At 37.8% G+C, this 19,440-nt stretch overlaps 1 protein-coding gene across 3 annotated transcripts in view; it reads right to left on the reverse strand.

Moving 5' to 3' along the window:
• The window catches only part of vipr1b (vasoactive intestinal peptide receptor 1b), a 118,345-nt gene that overhangs the window by 33,095 nt on the left and 65,810 nt on the right, over window positions 1–19,440 (reverse strand). For all 3 annotated transcript variants that reach the window (XM_055182247.2, XM_055182249.2, XM_055182246.2), the window contains 2 exons: window positions 17,518–17,628; window positions 111–211 (listed from right to left, as the gene is read on the reverse strand). In XM_055182247.2, the coding sequence (XP_055038222.2) occupies window positions 111–211; window positions 17,518–17,628 (212 nt within the window). The remainder of the gene's footprint in view (window positions 1–110; window positions 212–17,517; window positions 17,629–19,440) is intronic.

Below are 19,440 nucleotides of genomic sequence, written 5' to 3' on the forward strand. Positions count from 1 at the left end.
GCTAAAAGGTTATTATCTTATGTAATGTAGCCTCTTCATTAATGTATTACCTAGAAAACATAGTGATTAAAAACAATGAGTAAACTATCTGAAAAACAGTTTGGACTTACATCATCACCAGTGCTGTTATGATTATACCCACAATTCATAGCGGTTGTCATGGGGTCCATCTCAGTCCAGCCATCAGCAGTGCAGGTCTTCGAGAGGTTACCTGTGTAAAGGACTAAAAGGTCATTAAAAGCAAAACATGTATTGTGCATAAACACACAGGTCAATTTATAGGTTGTCATTTATAACTAAAAGCAGGGATTAATCTGAGCCGGATCAACAGAACAACAGAAACACTATATATATATATATATATATATATATATATATCCTAAAGGATTATTAGGAACACCATACTAATACCCTCCTTTGCCTTCAGAACTGCCTTAATTCTACGTGGCATTGATTCAACAAGGTGCTGAAAGCATTCTTTAGAAATTTTGGCCCATATTGATAGGATAGCATCTTGCAGTTGATGGAGATTTGTGGGATGCACATCCAGGGACGAAGCTCCCGTTTCACCACATCACAAAGATGCTCTAATGGGTTGAGATCTTACTTGTATTGAGCTTATAGTAATCAATACATGTTAACTACACTTTTCCCACAAAAATGGTTCATTTTCGTAAGGGTTAGACAACTAGTTAAAGGAAGGGTATCTAATTTGATTTAGAAACATTTTTTGTTATGCTGGTTAAAAGTCTCCTCACATCCTGATAGCGATCACTATGTTAAGTTGTTTAAATGTATTTGTAGAAATGTATGTCATCTGTGAAAAGCATAGGACCAAAAAAATTTCAACCAATCATAGATTTCGGTCTGAACGGGTGTTGCCTTTTTTGTCCCTCATCAGTAAGCGTAATTTGAATGCCACCGCATGCAGCTTTTTCACGCAGACACCATACGTCATCGGCGCGTTCACGTGCCCTCATCTCCCGTCTTTAAACAGAAGGAAAACTGCAAACTTTTCTGCTGAATTAACAACCGAAAGGCACAAAACGAAAGACATCTTTTATAACAACAACAGCAAAGACTGCCTGGATCAGCAAAGAGCAAATGCCCAAAATAACATAGGTAACTTTGCTGCTTTACCACAAGATACAAACAGCTGCAGGAGGCAAAGGGTCTGAAAGGGTCATTGCACTGTTTATTTTGGTAAGGTAGGTACGCAATATGTTTGTGTTTGTATTGAGATGGATTCAGATATTCTACTTTGATGAAACATTGTGTTGCTTATGAAATTTGTGTTTGTTTACGAATTACCGTAACAATATAGTTACTATGTCTACACAACCGAAAGTGTGCTTTAACTAATTCTGATGTAAACCAGTTGTTTATGTTGGTTATTTTGGTAATGTTTTTCAATAAGTACAAAGTTTTCTCACTGGTGAATGAGACATGAGATGTGACCATCTGATCTGTGCATGTTCATGTGTTTTGAAAGAGGCATGACTTTGGATGGCGATTTGAATGGAGGGCGGGATCGTGATTTCATTGCTAGTCGGCTACCGTTAGCATTTTTCAAAATGTGGTACCCTACCTTTAACATAAGCAAGCGTTTGTTTACCTTTTAATATTATAGAAAGCTTTGTGTTTGTGAACTGGGAAGTAGCCTGTATACCTGTTGCGAAATTAACTCAAAAACAACTGTTTTTGGATTAAAAGAGTTTAAAAAAATGCTAGATTTCAGAGTTGATTCTAAGAATTTAACCTGGATTCAGTGCACCAAAATCAATAACTAGGTTTAGAAAAAAAGCGATACATTTAAGGAGTATGTGTCTGGATATTCCGCAATGATGGCTCATTCAATGACAACATATTTCTTTCATCCGAGTTAAATATACATTCTGTAGACTTCAATAGGGAGGGCACGGAGTAATAAATTCATTCATAGACAACCCCGTGTTACAATAGCACGTATTGACCAAAAACAAGCCAATCAATTTCACTCGGGCTTGAATTATAATGAATGTAGATGAATGATTCTCCATGTGAAGTTCTGAGGTTTATTCTTCAATACACCGGTTATGTGAACACTCAATAGCATGTACAAAAATAAAGAGTGAACAGAGGCACACGATGGTGCTCTCAAATTGAAACATACTTGTAAAAAACAAAAAATTCCTTTCCCAGCTTGATCAAGCCACAACAAGCAAAGCAGTGACTTCCACTGTACTGTATATTAAAATGTCTATAACGTCCAGTGCTGTATATGGCCTGTTTCCAGCTGTTAGAAAGCCTTGATACTAAATAAACTTTTGAGGGCCAATTACATGAAGTTTGTCCCCCATACCCTTAACTCAAGTGGCATATCACAATATTCATTTGGATTGAATGTGAACCTTGTAAAACAGAAGGGGATCATCAACAAGGGAAAACTTGCAAAAAGATCAGCTTGTTCTGTCCCTTGTTAAAAATAAATTGGCTGTTGTTATGTCTAGATTTGGCCCTTGACTCACCCTGGGAAGTTTAGTTAGAGCAGGGATCAGGTAAACACCATAAATCTGTACATAACGTCATCCAAAAACAAAACCATTTTTCTGATCTTTCAGTCTGTTTTGCATAGTGTTTGTGACCCATCAGTGCCTGTGAAATGCAAGAAGCAAATCCAAGACTTCTGTTTCTTATCTATTCAACTTATGAACGTAGCTATTGTAAACATTATGTACAGGTATTAGGACTATTAATATGTATAAGGACATTGTGATTTGTTTTGTCATTATGGTTTTCAGTTTTTTTGTTCCTTACTTTACATGTATACATGTACATTGATCAGTTTGAGAATGTACTTTAAAAAGCTGATAATAGTAAACAGCCAACGGGATGTCAAGGGTGTGAGATGGACAGTAAAGCCTCGAGTATAGGTTGTTTTTTACGTGTACACGAATGTATGCACATGGTCGAAAGCATAGTTTATTTGAATCGTACATGTTACACACATTCGACGCAAAGTATGCGCGGTTACACTAATCAGGCGAACCACGTACAGTGCACACGTATTATTCTGATGACAAAATTTACATTGGTTTTGTTAATCATCAACGTCAAGGCATCAAACTAAATATTATTTGAGCACATTGGGTATAAACAAGTTTTATTTTCTATTGTTTTTAATATAAGCTTTGCAAAAGAATTTAGGAATGCTGGTTTGTATGATTTGGACATTTACTAGCAATAAAAATTAAATAAAATGATAAATAAAATATAGAAAATAAAATATCTGGGTGATCCTCACGAAATCCAGACTTAAAATATTTAATATTTAAATAAAATTATTTCCTGTAGAATTATTTAAATTTTTTAGTTATCATTATAAAAAATATAATTACCACAACATATTACATTAAATATATGCATTTAGAAACTCATGTTTCGGTAATGAGAACTAAAAAGTTACTAGATACTATGACAAACAAAATTTCAACTTATATCTGGAGAGAAAAAATAAGAACTGGTTACCTGGTAGCCATCTTAAGTGTCACAGTCAATTATGTCCCTTCCAACAAATTTTTTTAAATGTTAGTTCCTTGAGGACTTAAACAATGATTAAAAATTGTTGCGGAGGATGAGAAAATTGATCTTGGACACATTTATATTCCTTATTATTGTCTCTACATTTACCAATGAATGATCACCAAATACCACATGTTTCTTTACTGTAAATGTTTATAGTATAACATGCATTGAAGCTTTTTATTTTTGAGATTTTTTAATTATACATTTTCCATGTCAAAGAACCCAGTCATGGACACGTTGCGGTAATGAAAATGTTCCCCTTAAAGGCGGAGTGCACAATGTTTGAAAAACGCTTTGGAAAAGGAGACGGGCTGACTACCAAAACACACTTATAGCCAATCAGTAGTAAGGAGCGTGTCTACTAACCGACATCCTTGCCGGGTTGCCTATTTGTGGGGCGAAAATAGTCAAAATAGTACATGAAGAGATGTTTGTAACTGTATGCTTTTTATTTTGATAGCATTTACTTTTATTATTAAAATGTTTCATGACACATTATAAGTGTAATTTCGCGAGAATCACCCATTCGTCTTTTTATACTCTCACAAGCCAACCGCAGAGTAATCTCAATCAAAGCTTGAAGAACATAATCAGAATAGATGGCAAGAAGAAACAGAATACATTTTTCCATTGCAAAACATCTTGAGAAATCTAATCTAACTTTCAGATCACAATAAATCAATGCTGAATGACATTATCTAAAACAATATGAAAACTGTCATGTGTGAAATCTACTTGACTTCATGCTACCTGACAGGCTTTATTTATGTTGCTCAATTCTCGTTCCAAAATAAAAAAACACACAACATCTAAAGCACAGGAGACTGTAAGTAATTATTACACAGCTAATAAACAACAAGATTATAGCCTAGATGTATAGAGATTATATGTCATTTTATGTTAACTCATGGTTTTAGGTTATCCCCAACCGTCTCACAATAATCACACACACACGCACGCACGCACGCACGCACGCACGCACGCACGCACGCACGCACGCACGCACGCACGCACGCACGCACGCACGCACGCACGCACACACACACACACACACACACACACACACACACACACACACACACACACATCCATCCTCACACACACACACACACACACACACACACACACACACATACACACACACACACACACACATCCATCCTCACACTTTATTCCATTGGACCTTGAGAGGATTAGATTTTGTGTGTCTCTGGAAGTAACTTAATACTTATAAACAAAACAAAAAATGTATAAACTGAATGCACTTTAAGCTATGCACTCTGTGCAAAATTTATAAATGTAAAGCTGTTTACATGGCTAGTTAACTTATTTGCTGAAAAACTTTTATGTTCTAAACACAGCAGTGTATTACAGTTTTTGCCTATTGCTTACACACTAAATCCGAATGCTTAGACCAAAGCCTCAATACCTAAACTTCTTGTAGCATATGCTTAAACACAGTGTAACCATAGCTTAAACACATTGTCAACTTTGCACTTTGTTTGCAATTCTGTAGCACACTTATTGCCAAACACTACACACGTTTACTTACATTAGACACATTTTTCAAAAACGAAATCACCTATTATCATTGAGAAAACACTCTGTTCAAAATGCAAAAGTCATCTGGCAATTATAGGCACTTACATACACACCTGAATACACTTGTACAGAAAACAGAACACCAATCGGTCTGAGTCTTAGCACTATAAATAGGCCTCAGGTAAGACATTCTGAGAACTTTGCAAGCATGGAGGCAATGCGAGTAAGAGTAAGATGAGGACAAAGAGAGAGAGGAGTTGGACATGGACATGGAAGAGGACAAAGACGAGGACCAGTGCGGAGACGTGTATCGGATGACATCAGGGCTACTCTGGTGGACCATGTCATAAATCATGGCCTATCTATGAGGGAGGCTGGGCAAAGAGTCCACCCTAAACTCAGTTGCTACACAGTAGCGTCAATACTAAGAACATTCCGACTGGAGAACAGGCACATCTTCAAGTCTCTACTCCTGCACCCACCGCATGCGCCACATGATTCTGTATCATATTACAGTATTACTGTACAGTACTATTCAAAAATGAGTAGTGCTGTGAAGTCGCCTGTGATGTCGACGAGGTCTTGTTGCCAGATCCGAACAGAAGGAGGGATCCATAAGACCCCCCAGGCCCCCACCACACACATACATGCGCACACAAACACAAAACAAGTGTGTTTTTCCCCACAATAGCAGTTTATCCAGTATTTGTTTTGTTTTTTACTTTTGTTTTGTGGCTAAATGTGATGACTTGTGGTTCTATTTTTCTTTATTCCTTTAAGAATGTTTTTTTAAGGCAAAAACTCTTGTTTGATTACTGAACAAATCCAAACAAACAAATATATCTCCCAACAAATCTACCCTTGAGTTTCACCAAAGACTGAGTCCAAGAAAACCACGATAAAAATAAAACCACAAAGACTGCAGTGTTATATATAAAGCGGATCAGTGTGTTGCTGGTGATATGAAAGAGTAATCCAAATGGTGCTTGTGTGTATGGTTTTGTTACAAGAATTTCATTTTTAGAAAGGAGTGCTAAGTTTTGATTGCAGTGTTTCATTTTGGCATGGATGTGAGTTGTTAATCTCCAAGTGCTATGTCTGTGTGCCTTGTGTGTAGAGTTTTGACATAATGAGCCAAATTTTGCAAAAAGTGTGTAAGCAATAGGCAAAAACTATACTTCTGTCTAAAAATCTTGGGCTTATGCGAATTACTGAATAAACCTCCTATATCCAGACAATATTGTTAGTGCAACACCAGATCCATCCTGATCTCAACACATTCCCGCACCACCCACTGTTCTGTGATACGGTAAGTACCTTGTTGATGTCTGTCTCTTGGTGGCTAACAACTGTGATTTATGTTGCAGGTAACAAAATTGGATCTTCATCTTCTCAACGATTTCAATCAATAATTAATGTTAAAAAAAGGGGAATCCAAGGCACTCTTCATATATCAAAAGGTAAAAAGCCTTTATTTAAATATGGCTATAACATTAAAAACATGGCAGTAACCTTAGGTTACTGCCATGTTTTTAATGTTATAGCCATATTTAAATAAAGGCTTTTTACCTTTTGATATATGAAGAGTGCCTTGGATTCCCCTTTTTTTCACGTTTAGTATACCCTACACCAAAGAGCACCAAACTAATTTTTCCCAAACTAAAATTTTTTCAGCTATTTTTGAGCACTTTGGATTTTTTCTGATTTAATAATTAATGTTACTTCAGCCTCTCAAAGTCCATCCCTACGTCCTTGTCGTGAGAGGTGGAAGCAGGTAAGGCTGACTAACAGGGCTCTGGTGAAGCACATGGGCCAATCCCCCGTGTCGTGGATAAAAATGATTACTGAAACATTGATGGAAAGTAAAAAACCCTGTAGCATAGAAGATGAAGACTCTTCAGAAAGACATGCCGAAGAGACTATGAAGGCGCATACTGAAAACCTTAGGGAGAGGGTGCAACGGAATCTTCTATCTTCTAGGCAACCTATTAACATCGCAACCTGGAACATCAGGACAATGTACCAAGCAGGAAAAACGTCAGCCATTGCAGAAGAGATGAGGAGGTACAAGATCTCTGTCCTCGGTCTGTGTGAAACCAGATGGATACAGACAGGTGAAGTCAGACTGGCAAGTGGGGAGTCCATATTATACTCTGGACACATGGATGATAAGGCATCACACACGGAGGGAGTAGCATTTATGCTCTCCAAAGAAGCACAGAGGTCCCTCATCAGTTGGGAGCCAATCAATTCCAGAATCATCACGGCAAGTTTTCAAACTACACAGAAAAGAATAAAGCTACAAGTCATACAATGCTATGCACCCACAAACAATGCAGATAAGGAATCAAAGGACAACTTCTACAATCAACTGAAACAGATACTCCAGACCAGACCAATAAGAGACATCACTGTGCTCATGGGAGACATGAATGCAAAGGTGGGAATGGACAACAGTGGATACCATCTAGTAATGGGAAAACAAGGAATTGGTTCCATGAACGAAAATGGAGAAATCTTTGCAGACGTCTGTGCAGATAACAACTTGGTCATAGGAGGAACACTCTTCCCCCACAAACCCATCCACAAAGCCACTTGGGTATCACCTGACCACATTACTGAAAACCAAATCGACCACATATGCATAAATAGGAAGTTCAGACGCTCTCTCTTAGATGTAAGAGTAAAGAGGGGAGCAGATGCCGGGTCAGACCACCACCTCCTGACAGCAAAAATACAACTGAAGCTGAAGCGCTGCAACAACCACTGTGACCGTAGAGTCAAATTCAACATCCAGCTCTTCCAGGACATAGGAACAACTGAAATTTACCAAACCACTGTACAGAAAAGGTTCCAAGCCCTGCAAGAAGAAAACCAAACAACAATAGAGGAGCATTGGAAATACCTTAAAAACATATGGAAGGAGTCCTGTTCAGAAGTGTTGGGGAGAAAGAAAATAAACCATAAACCGTGGTTGTCAACAGAAACACTGAAAAGAATAGAAGAACGGAAGGTTAAAAACAAAAACACAATAACTGCAAAACACGAACGCAAAAGATGGCAGCCCATAGAGAGTATGAAGCTGCAAACAAGGAAGTGAAAAAAAGTGCTAAACGAGACAAAAGAAACTACATAGAAGACTTGGCACAGCAAGCAGAGGTTGCAGCTTCTAAAAACAACCTAAAGGATCTATACCTGATCACAAAGAAACTAGCAGGCAAGTTCAGGCGGACAAACACACAGATCCGCAACAAACAGGGGCAACTCCTGACAACCCAGGAAGAACAACAGAAAAGATGGACGGAGCACTTCAGGGAACGGCTCAACAGACAGCCCCCTGCTCGGATGATAGAGATCCCACCAGCTGACAAGATGCTGGAGATAAACTGCAATCCCCCAACAAGATCGGAAATAAAGAAGGCAATAAAGGGTTTGCGCCGTGGCAAGGCGGAAGGGCCAGATGAAATACCTGCAGAGGCACTACAAGCTGCTCTAGAAACCTCAACTACAATGCTGCACCAGCTGATCAGACAGATATGGGAGGAAGAGATTATACCAATGGATTGGAAGGATGGCCTCATTGCAATTGTACCCAAGAAAGGAGACCTCAGGGAGTGTAATAACTACAGAGGAATCATGCTGTTATCAACACCCGGAAAAGTGTTCAATCTTATTATCTTGGAGAGATTGCGGAAGGGGGTTGATGAAAGAGTGAAAGAGAACCAGGCTGGCTTTCGGAACGGAAGATCATGCAGTGACCAAACTGCCACTCTCAGGATTATCATCGAGCAGTCCATAGAATGGAACACCCCTGTATATGTCAATTTCATTGACTTTGAAAAGGCATTTGACAGTGTAGACCGTGTGCTACTGTGGAAACTCATGGCGCACTATGGCATCCCTCCAAAGTATGTAAACATCATCAAGAACACATACCAGGGTATGCATTGCCAAGTTCACCAACAGGGAGTTACATATGAAAAGATCAAAGTGCTCACGGGTGTAAGACAGGGCTGCCTTCTGTCTCCATTCCTCTTCCTCTTATGTATAGATTGGATTATGAAACAAACAACCAACAATAAAAAGAATGGCATTCAGTGGAGTCTGACGGAACAACTTGATGATCTAGACTTCGCGGATGACATTGCACTGCTCTCACATACATACCAACAGATGCAGGACAAGACAACACAGCTGGAAACAACTGCTGCTGAGCTTGGACTCAAAATAAATGGGCCAAAAACCAAAATCATGCGGATAAACAACAAAAACATGAATACCATAAAACTCGCAGGCCACTCTCTCGAAGAGGTCGAAAAATTTACCTACCTGGGAAGTGTGATAGCTGTGGATGGTGGGTCAGAAGAAGACGTAACGACGAGAATCGGAAAAGCTAGAGCAGCATTCAACATACTAATCAAGATCTGGAAAACAAAAAATATCTCTCTCAGGACAAAGCTAAAAATCTTCAACTCCAATGTTAAATCCGTACTGTTGTACGGATCAGAAACATGGAAGAACAATACTACCATCATTATTAAGCTGCAGACTTTCATGAACCACTGCCTTAGACGTATCCTTGGGATCTTCTGGCCAAACACAATAAACAACATCAAGCTTTGGGAACTCACCAACCAGGAATCAATAGAAATACAGATAAAAAGGAGAAAGTGGATCTGGATTGGGCATACAATGAGAAGAAACAAAATTGCAATAACCAAACAGGCACTGACATGGAACCCACAAGGCAAACGAGGAAGAGGTCGTCCCAAGAACACCTGGAGGAGAAGCACAGAGCAAGAGATTAAGAAGGAGGGGCTGACGTGGCAACTGCTTGAAAAGATGACCCAAGACAGGCGGGGATGGAGGCGATTCATCAATGGCCTATGTTTTGAAGGGAATGTAAAGGCTTAAAGAAGAAGAAGAAAGACTTCAGCCTACAAACGTCACTGTCAATTTAAACGGCTGTGTTAAGTGAAGGCTCTGTATCCTTCTATCAGACTGGTAGCTTGTGATCACTAATATTCACTAATATTCAAAGGTCCATCTAACACCTAAGTAAGTATGGTGGCACAAAATAAAACGTGCAAATTTTTTAAGGGGGTAAAAATTTGAACTATATTGTTTGACGAAATAGCACTTAGTTTGCAGCACTTCGACCTCGGCGCACAGCAGTGTTGTTTTCGTCAACGATGACGATATTGAAATGATTTCATTGATGCACCTTTTTTTATGACGCTAACGCGACGATGACTACCTGAAAATGGCTCTAGGGTGACGAAAACATGACAAGACGCTTTCGAGTTTTCGTTGAAGAGACGAAACGAAAATGATTATAAGTCTGACGTTCACAATGAATGTCATTTCTGCCTATTTTGCGTAAAATCTGTATGTTTTTAGCTAAAAAGTATCAGCAATGCTGCCGCTTCCTATCCTTGTTTTGGGTACCCCCACCACCCGGCTGCTGCCATGCCGTGCACGGGCACCAGATTTCACACAACAACAACACACCTGCGGCAAGTTCGAAGGACTGTGGCGGTGACGCCAATAAACGGAAACAACGAAGTGACTAAAATGTGACTAATACTAAAAAGCATTTTCGTCCAAAAGACTAAGGCTGCGTCCGAAACCGCATACTGTATAGTAGGTACTGAATTAGATGAAGTACCTACTTACTTGACGTTAAAACAGTAGGTACTGTATAGTATGAATCCTGGTAGTATGAATGAGATTCGGACGTACTACATCCGCCATGTTGTTACATCACGTGACATACGTCGTCATCACGTTGTGTCATTTCAGCGCGAAAACAGCCGCGTGCCTCTTCTTCTTCATTGGATAACTCCTCTGCCGGGGCAGCATGGGATAGTGAAGCGTACATCGGATGAACACTGCAAAATCTAACCGGAAGTAGTAGGTCATCCGGGTACTTTTCGCATACTGTTTTTCGAATACTATGTATTCGGACATACTACTCGCCTCGCCTACTGCTTTTTGCGTACTAAATAGTATGTAGTAGGCGGTTTCGGACGCAGCACAGGACTAAAACTAAAAGGGCTGCCAAAAACAACACTGGCGTGCAGTAACATCATCACTCCTGACTACTCCCCCCATGCTAAAACTTCCATCAATATTACTGTGCCTGAGGTAGAAGTGCTGCAAACTAAGTGCTCTTCCGTCATACAATATAGTTCTCATTTTTTATCCCCCTAAAAATCACCACGTTTTATTTTGTGTCACCATACTTACTCGTGTAACTACTCATGTAACAGTCTTTAAATAGAGAAAACATGGAAGTGTTCGATTGCTTCTAAATTTATCCCTGTTTGGATCCTAAGGAATGAATTGGGCTAGGCTAAATGCTAATACATTCACAACGCGTTGCACAAAGATTAAGTGCACGCATTGAAAAAAGATAGGTATGTACTAATTTGTCTAAGTTGAGGTAAGAACATAGTAAAATATTTAAAAACAGTGGTGTTTTCCTTTAAGATTTTGATATATGAAAATTGAATATTCTCTACTTTACAAATATTAATCTTAGAACAGAGTAACAATTCGGAGCAGAATCTTTTATGCCTTACATGATTTTGTTTTAATTTCTTTTAATAGACCCTACACACTGTAAACGAAAAGCCCATTTATACACAACACAACATATACAGAACACAACTTAATAATTAAGTATTTAAAGGAACAGTATGTAGGATTGTGATCAAAACTGGTACTTCAATCTCACATTTGGTGGCCAATACACAACATGAAAACATAGAGGGCTGCAACTTTTAAATGACAATATCCTGTCCAGACCACTGTTGTCAGTGAGTATTTGAAATGAAAATGATTTATTAATGTCTAGTGACAGAACAGGGCCATTTTATGATTAATTGATATAAATTTCTTACAGACTGTTCCTTTAATATTTTTTCAACCAAAACTGTCATTCAATGTTTTAATCTTCCTGTTTAGGAAAAGGAGGTTTGTTTTTCTTACTATATTAGGAAACAAGGTTTAAAGGTTTCTACTGTAAATAGCAGGCAAATGGCCTTTCAGTATGATTGTCTAATTTGTATTCACTCCACACTTTTGCAAACAATTTAGATGGCAGTCTGTCATACACTAATGTTCAAAGTAGCTATTGTGATATAACTCCCAGCTCTGGCAAGAAGCCATAACAATCGTCTTATCGACACCATTATTTAACCAAGAGCTTTATAAAACATGTGATTTATAAACAAGCATAGTAACTTGATGCTCCTCATATAAAATTCTCTAAGACTATCATAATGTCAGAATTAAAATAATTTGATGACACATTCCTGCACTGTCCTTGACTACAACAAACATCTCCAAATAAGTTGTGTAAATTGCATACTAAAACCACACTTACCAGACCAACATCACTAAAGCTTAGAAACCATCTGTCTTTAAACTTTGAGGAAAAGCTCATTTTATAGTTGAAATATGATTTATATGATTGAAATATGGTTTATGGCTGATTTATTGCCATTGAATCTTAGCAATTATAAAAAACTGTCCTTCAGACACCTGCATAGGATGAGTCATCAATGCAGTCTTTTAGAAGAGAGAGACTATACAGCACATTTAATTTAATCAAACTTTAGGAGTAAACTAGAATATTGATTTGCTTCAAGCAAAAATAACATAAAGCTCAAGACGTTTTCATGAGGTTTGATGGAGGAACTTTGCGCAATTAATAAGCAACTTCTAAAAAGGATTATAAACACATGTACAGCTTAATAGATTAACACTTGGGTTGGCTATATGAATGTGAAATTTAAAAAGTACACGTCATTTTGATAAACTAAAAAAAACTTTTCACTCAGAGGCACTGAAAAAAACCTTATTGTTGCACCTACATTTTTAAGTTTAATCAACTTGAATTTTCAATTACTTTCAACTTTTTTGACTAGTGAGGAGTTGCAACAATTATAAAAATAAAGTTGAATTAGCTTAAAGCCCCCAACCTAAAAAAAATTCACTTTTAAATAGGTTTCTAGCAGAAAATGAGATTATATACATCCATCTATTCTTCTTTGTGTAATATCCTTTGACAAGTGAAACCGCTGGCTCTTTGATCACCCCCTGGTGGCTGGCTGCAGTACAAGTCATAAACCCCGCCCTCTCCATTCAAACGAATGGGACTCTGCTCTAAATAAAAAATGTATTTACACTTCCAATAAAAGTTTCCGAAAGATGGTTTTGGTCCTTTCAAGTAGTTGTTATCACGCTGATACATGTTCAAGTGTTCATTTTTGTGATAAGTTTCATTTTAGCTAGTAATTTGATGCTATAGAAATGGGGCGTGTCGTTATGATTGGCATGATTGAATTGGTCGCACGAGCGTATGGGCAGAAGTTTGATACCGCGGCTCCGCCTCTGGCTCCACGGACGATTCCTTCTGCGCATGCCTTGCCTCCAAACTGACGTTTTTATTTAGCTAAAAACACCTATGTTAGGGGCCCTTTAAGTTATTTCAACTCTATTTTTATAATTTATAGCAACTCCTAAATAGTCAAGAAAGTTAAAATTGATTGAAATTTCAAGTTGATTAAATAAAAAAATTTAAGGGCAACAAGGAATTTTTACAGTAGTAATGCACTAGGTGCGAAAACATAATGGCGGCCTCCATAGTTTAAAATGAGTATGAATTAATTAAGTAATGACAATATTTAATGTGTTTCTATCAAGAAAGGCAAAACTAAAGTATTAACTCCTTCGCCGCCATTGACGAGATATCTCGTCAATCAAGAGAAAACGCTTCCCTGCCAATGACGAGATATTCCGTCTTTCCCGCAACTTTTTAAACCCGGAAGTATTGCCCTATGGCAAGCGGCTGCATGTCCGTGTCTGTTTTAAAGATCGCTCTGAATGGGATCTCTATAAAAAGTCCGTCACAAAAATGGAATTATCTCAGCTTTTTGCTCAAAATGTGGTGTTTTTGCAGAAACCTACCCATATTCAAAACCTGATTACAAAAGAACCACTGAAGGTAGGATGAAACGGGGGTTTTTTGGTCTGTTCTTTCATTTGGTATATTGTATGTTTATATATTTAAAGAAGAACATTTTCTGGAAGGCATTAAACTTTGGTGAAAATCATGAAAAACGCTGGCGCTGGCTGGCAACTTTTAAGAAAAACGCTGGCGGTGAAAGAGTTAAAGAAAACAAGGGCCAGATTAACTAACAGCTACCGCCATCGCGAATCATAATTTTGTCATTAAATAACAACTGTCTGGATTTAATAAAGACGTGCAGTGGATAATTAGATGAAAAGGTGTGGTCTAAATATTTTTGCGACTGACCTTATTGCATATGCATAGGAGTTTCCATTTCAGACGCAAAATTTATGGGAGGAGAGTATTTAAAGGAACAGTATGTAAGAAATGTATATCAATTAATCATAAAATGGCCGTGCTATGTCACTATAGATTAAGAAATCATTTTCATTTCAAATACTTATATCACTGACAACAGTGGTCCGGCCAGGATATTGGCATTTAAAAAGTGGATTTTTTTGGACAATGTACATTGTTTTAAACTGCATTGTATGTTTTATTTTGTGCAAATAAACCTTTAAAGATGCAATTTGTATTATCTGCGCTGCTGGATGGTGCCAGATCAAATCAATAACAATGACGTTGTTTAATGACGCTCTGAAGCAGCGTGGAATTATGGGATTTGTAGTCTTTAACTCAACAGCTGATGGCCATCAATCAGACGCGAACGAGAAATCACGTTGACGGATATTAAGGTAATCAAGTCTTATAAATGTTGTGTTTGATGACATCGTTTATTTCATTATGTAAGTTTATATGTGATGCTCAAAACGAAATTGTTAGTCATAGATGTTACAGTATTAGTCCAAATTCGATGGTTAACACATCACAGAATTAAGTTTTCAACTTACAATCTACAATGATTTTTCACAGTACAAATCTTATTGTGTAGTGTCTTAAAATGACCATTTATATTGCTGTACAATACCTCTTGATGTGCATATCGTATGTGGGAAGACGCGCTGATTACAATCTACACACTAATGTTGTGATCAATATAATAGCACACGTTTTTTGAAGGGTTACGAATCAAAACAACTCACCCATCGCATAAAACACAAGCAGGATCAGAATCTCTGTCTAGTTAAATGTTGTCGCGAAGCTCTCTCCATCCAGATAATGCAACAACAAATTGATCCTCATTCTTATTCTCATTTTGTTCCAAACTCTTCTTGGGTCGTTTTGTTGGCCCGTACGCTTACCGAAGCTTTGCTGACACAACCAGCGGCAGACGGTAAAGAGTAATCCATAAGTCCATTAGCAAGCGCGTAGCCCGACAGGAGCTAACGCATAGTTCCGCATTTGTCCACGACACTGGCTGCGTCCGAAAACTCAAGGCTTGTTGCCTCGCTGCCTCTTGAGGAAATGACTTCGGAGGCATGAAGGCAGCTCAGAGAAAGGCTTTCGGACGCACTTCAAAGGCAGCGTGTTTGAAATATAAACAGAGAGCGCCTTAGTGATAACTAATCACAGTTTTGAAAACTACAATACTAATTTCTTGCTAGAAATGCAAATAAAATGTGTAAAAAGTGAAAATATACCTTTATTTACACTAAATTTGTGCTCCAGTCGCTTCCTTGGCCGCCATTTTATTTTTTCGAACTCGGCCACTGTTGTCATGTGGTTTTTACGTCAGTAAAGGAGGTGACAAAGGGTCACGTGGATATTAACGTCATTGACAGGATTTTCTCACGTTTTACAAGTAGTTGAAAACATTACAGATATTGATAGTAATCAGCTGGACAAAATATATAACACTGGCCTAGTGGTTTTTGGACATTTTACTGCAAATATCTTACAAATTGCACCTTTAACAATTCTTGGTTCGCTTGATTTTTCAGAATATTTTAACCAAAGGCTTTCAAAAAGTGGTGGGGACAAAATCAGCCATTTCAAAAAGTGGTGGGGACATGTCCCCAGTGTAAATGACACCTATCCTCAAGCGTATCAGGTGTTAGTAGATCACCCGCACCTGCAGGAGCATCAACTTTTGTGAACTAATTTGCGCTGCTCTTAGTAGATTGCTTTGGTCATTATGGAAATCAGCTGTTGCGCCTGTGATTTTTTTAGTAAATAACCCTTAGATATTACCACTGCCAATTGGTGCTTTCATGATAATTTGCCCTGTTTAGTAATTCTGTCCCCAAGTCAAGAAAAACAAAACAGAAAGTGGTGCACCATATAGAAAAATTAGAAAGTGCTGTGATGTATTTGAAACATCTGCAGTGGGTGTGGTTATAACTTGTAACTTATAGTGGGCGTGATTAACAGTATGTATAACTTTTAGTGGGTTTGATTTGTAGTCTTTTGTGCAGCAAAATAAGTGATGGGAGACCGGTGGGAACTTGGTGGGCTGCCAGACTTTTAATACATGAGTAGTTAAATTATCAGATAAAGAAGTGTGATCTAATGTCTGTGCACACAACCCCTGACGGCCCTCAATCGATGAGTCTGATTTGTCTCCTGATGGATTGCCTGTTCTTTCCACATTAAGCACAGCCGCTCTACAGTCAATATGCTTATAAAATGTAAACCTCAGTCACCAATATTGCATTTATATACTATATAATATAAATCATCTAAAAAAATACTTAAACTGTCTTTGACCAGTGATGTATGAAATAACTAAATTATTTTCTTACTAACTCTGACTGTCATGCTACAGTATAAATACAAATGTGCTATAAATACTATCTGAAATCATTTCCGCCAGAGGGAAAAAATCAATTTCATGTGTTTGTAAATTAAAGCTTCATTTAAGAGTCTACCAAGCAAACCAATTTGCTTAGAGTAGTCTTATATCAATGTACATGTTATTATTAGCTATTGAACAACTTAAAACATTAAATATCTCTAAACTTGACTATTTATAATGAACATAAACTTCAAGCATTTAAATGGTCTATTAATGCATCACAAGTATAGCAGCTGTGACTAAAGCAAAATGTTCACTTTCATTCAAATGCAATGAAAGAGCAGGTTGCATGCAAGAGCCTGCAAAAGGTTAAGCTTGTGAATCGTTTGTCGATTTAAGTTTAGTGAACTATGACCTGTGACAACGCAAAAATAATCCAAATCTCAATAGTGTATCTAAATGTCAGGAGCTCAATACAAGCCACACAAATCTCAAAGCTGCTTCTGGAGATGGTATATATTGAATTTTTTATCATTTCTTATTGGTAAAGAATGGTAGTATATATTAAAACAGGGATCCCGGGGCATCACATCCTTTAACCATATTTGTTCCGGTATCTGAAATAATTTTCATGCTCAAAGCCTGGTATAACCACGTTATTCCTGAAGTTCATCAATGAATGGCAATTTCGACTTACCCTCATGGTGATCAGAGAAGTGTCTGAAGTAATTTGGACACGGGATCACCACATGTTCTCCAACTTTGGCCGATGGCCAGCAGGCTATGTTATCCCACATTCCTTTGCAGCCTGTGAGATGAAAGTAGAACAAATGCTTACATTGTCATATGTATCTCGGATGGCTTGAGGGTGAGTAAATCATGCGGTAAATTTTATTATTCGGTGAACTGTCCCTTTAATGCAACGTAATCTCCCAGCAAGCAATTTCACCTTTATAGACCCAATATAGTCCAGCTGTGCCAACCCACTTCTAGCCAAAATAAACTTGAATTTGGGTACATGCTGTTTTTGCCATAATAACTTGCGAGATTCTATCAAGTAAGCAAAGTCAACAGTAATTGTTTGGTTTCATTTATTTATTTAATTTCTTTTTGGGCTATAATTAGATGTCTGTTATATTTTTAAAGACAACCCATAATTACCTTGCTTTAGTCTAGATGTCTGGGCTGAGTTTGAAGGGCTATCAGACTTTTAAAAATGCAAAATTGCTTGTTGGGCTTCATTTTAGTTGTGCAGAAGCATAAAAGGCAATTAGGTCCTGAGTGTAAATACCAATAATATCAATTTTGTTTTGAGCCCAGCCTCTTGTTGGACCACTTTAAATAATTGCCTTTAATAAACTTTTATTTCTGTTTTCATCCTGCAACAAAATTACTACTGTGGGGGTCATTCACTAAGAAATATACATGCAGTGAAACATTTGAAGAGCTCAGTAAATAAGCATTTTTTTATCAGACTCTTAAAAATGGATTCTGCCAACAAACTTGTACTTTTAAATGGTTTGAGGAGGCACGATAAAGCGGATTTGAAGTGAAAGTATTTAATAAACGTATAATTTGTAGACGAGAGCATTCGGTCAATTCTGACGGAGGTGGTATTTAGCGCCTTTTGCATCTGAGCTTCTCAATTGTTAAAAATTGCAATCTTTCGATTAAAAGATATATAGCCTGGCTTATAAACAGGAAGAGAGCTATTTAATGAAACACAAACAACAATAAACTATGGCTGCCGCAGTGCACAGCGAAACTAAAAGCAGATAAATGAAGACATCATGAATAGACAGGAATGATCCATTACATATCCATTATTTGACAGCATCAATTTCCATGGGAGAAATTTTGTTACAACCCTGGTTTAATGAAACCCTTGTGTGTTGTAATGGTCTCTAGTCCTAATTTTTCTTATACGAGTCTTCTGGGGATAATTAAACTCTAAAACACACACGTTTCACATTAAACACATGTGAACATAAACTGAGATGTGGTAACAACTTATTGCTGTACCCATAACATTTTGAATATTTACAATGCAAGTCGTGGCCCCAGAATGCATCACTCTGATTCATGAGTCGAGCTGAATCGACCCTTGACTGTGAATGCGAAAAACTGACAGACAGTTTATCTTCGAGCTGAAGCCGAATGATCCAGGGGCAAGTGGCCTGTTTAAAAATCCCCCCCTATTTAGACACTGTTGCTGGTATATTGATGTGGGTATATTGATTCAAAACACATAAATTAAATCATCAGAGAACTCTAGTTGAAATTGAAATCTGATAAATGTGTGAGTGTGAGTATTGAAAATATACTTTGGTTAAACACACGGATTAGGACACTAATGGCGCTTTTCCATTGCATAGTACCCCACGGTTTAGTTTAGTTTGGGTCAGGTCAGCTCACCTCACTTTGGCTTGGTTAGCTTTTCCATCGAGTTTAGTATCACTTCGGAGTGGGAGGGATTATAAGCGTGTCGTTATATTTGCGCTACTGCTGTGACATCATACAAGTGAGAGCGTTGTTGTACATTCCCATACATTTATTTATTTCTCAGTCCGCCACAAAATTAAAATTGAAGTTGCATTTAAGCATATAATGCTGACGTGCT

The sequence above is a fragment of the Misgurnus anguillicaudatus genome, chromosome 25, assembly GCF_027580225.2.
Source record: "Misgurnus anguillicaudatus chromosome 25, ASM2758022v2, whole genome shotgun sequence".
In the NCBI taxonomy this organism is placed as follows: domain Eukaryota; kingdom Metazoa; phylum Chordata; class Actinopteri; order Cypriniformes; family Cobitidae; genus Misgurnus; species Misgurnus anguillicaudatus.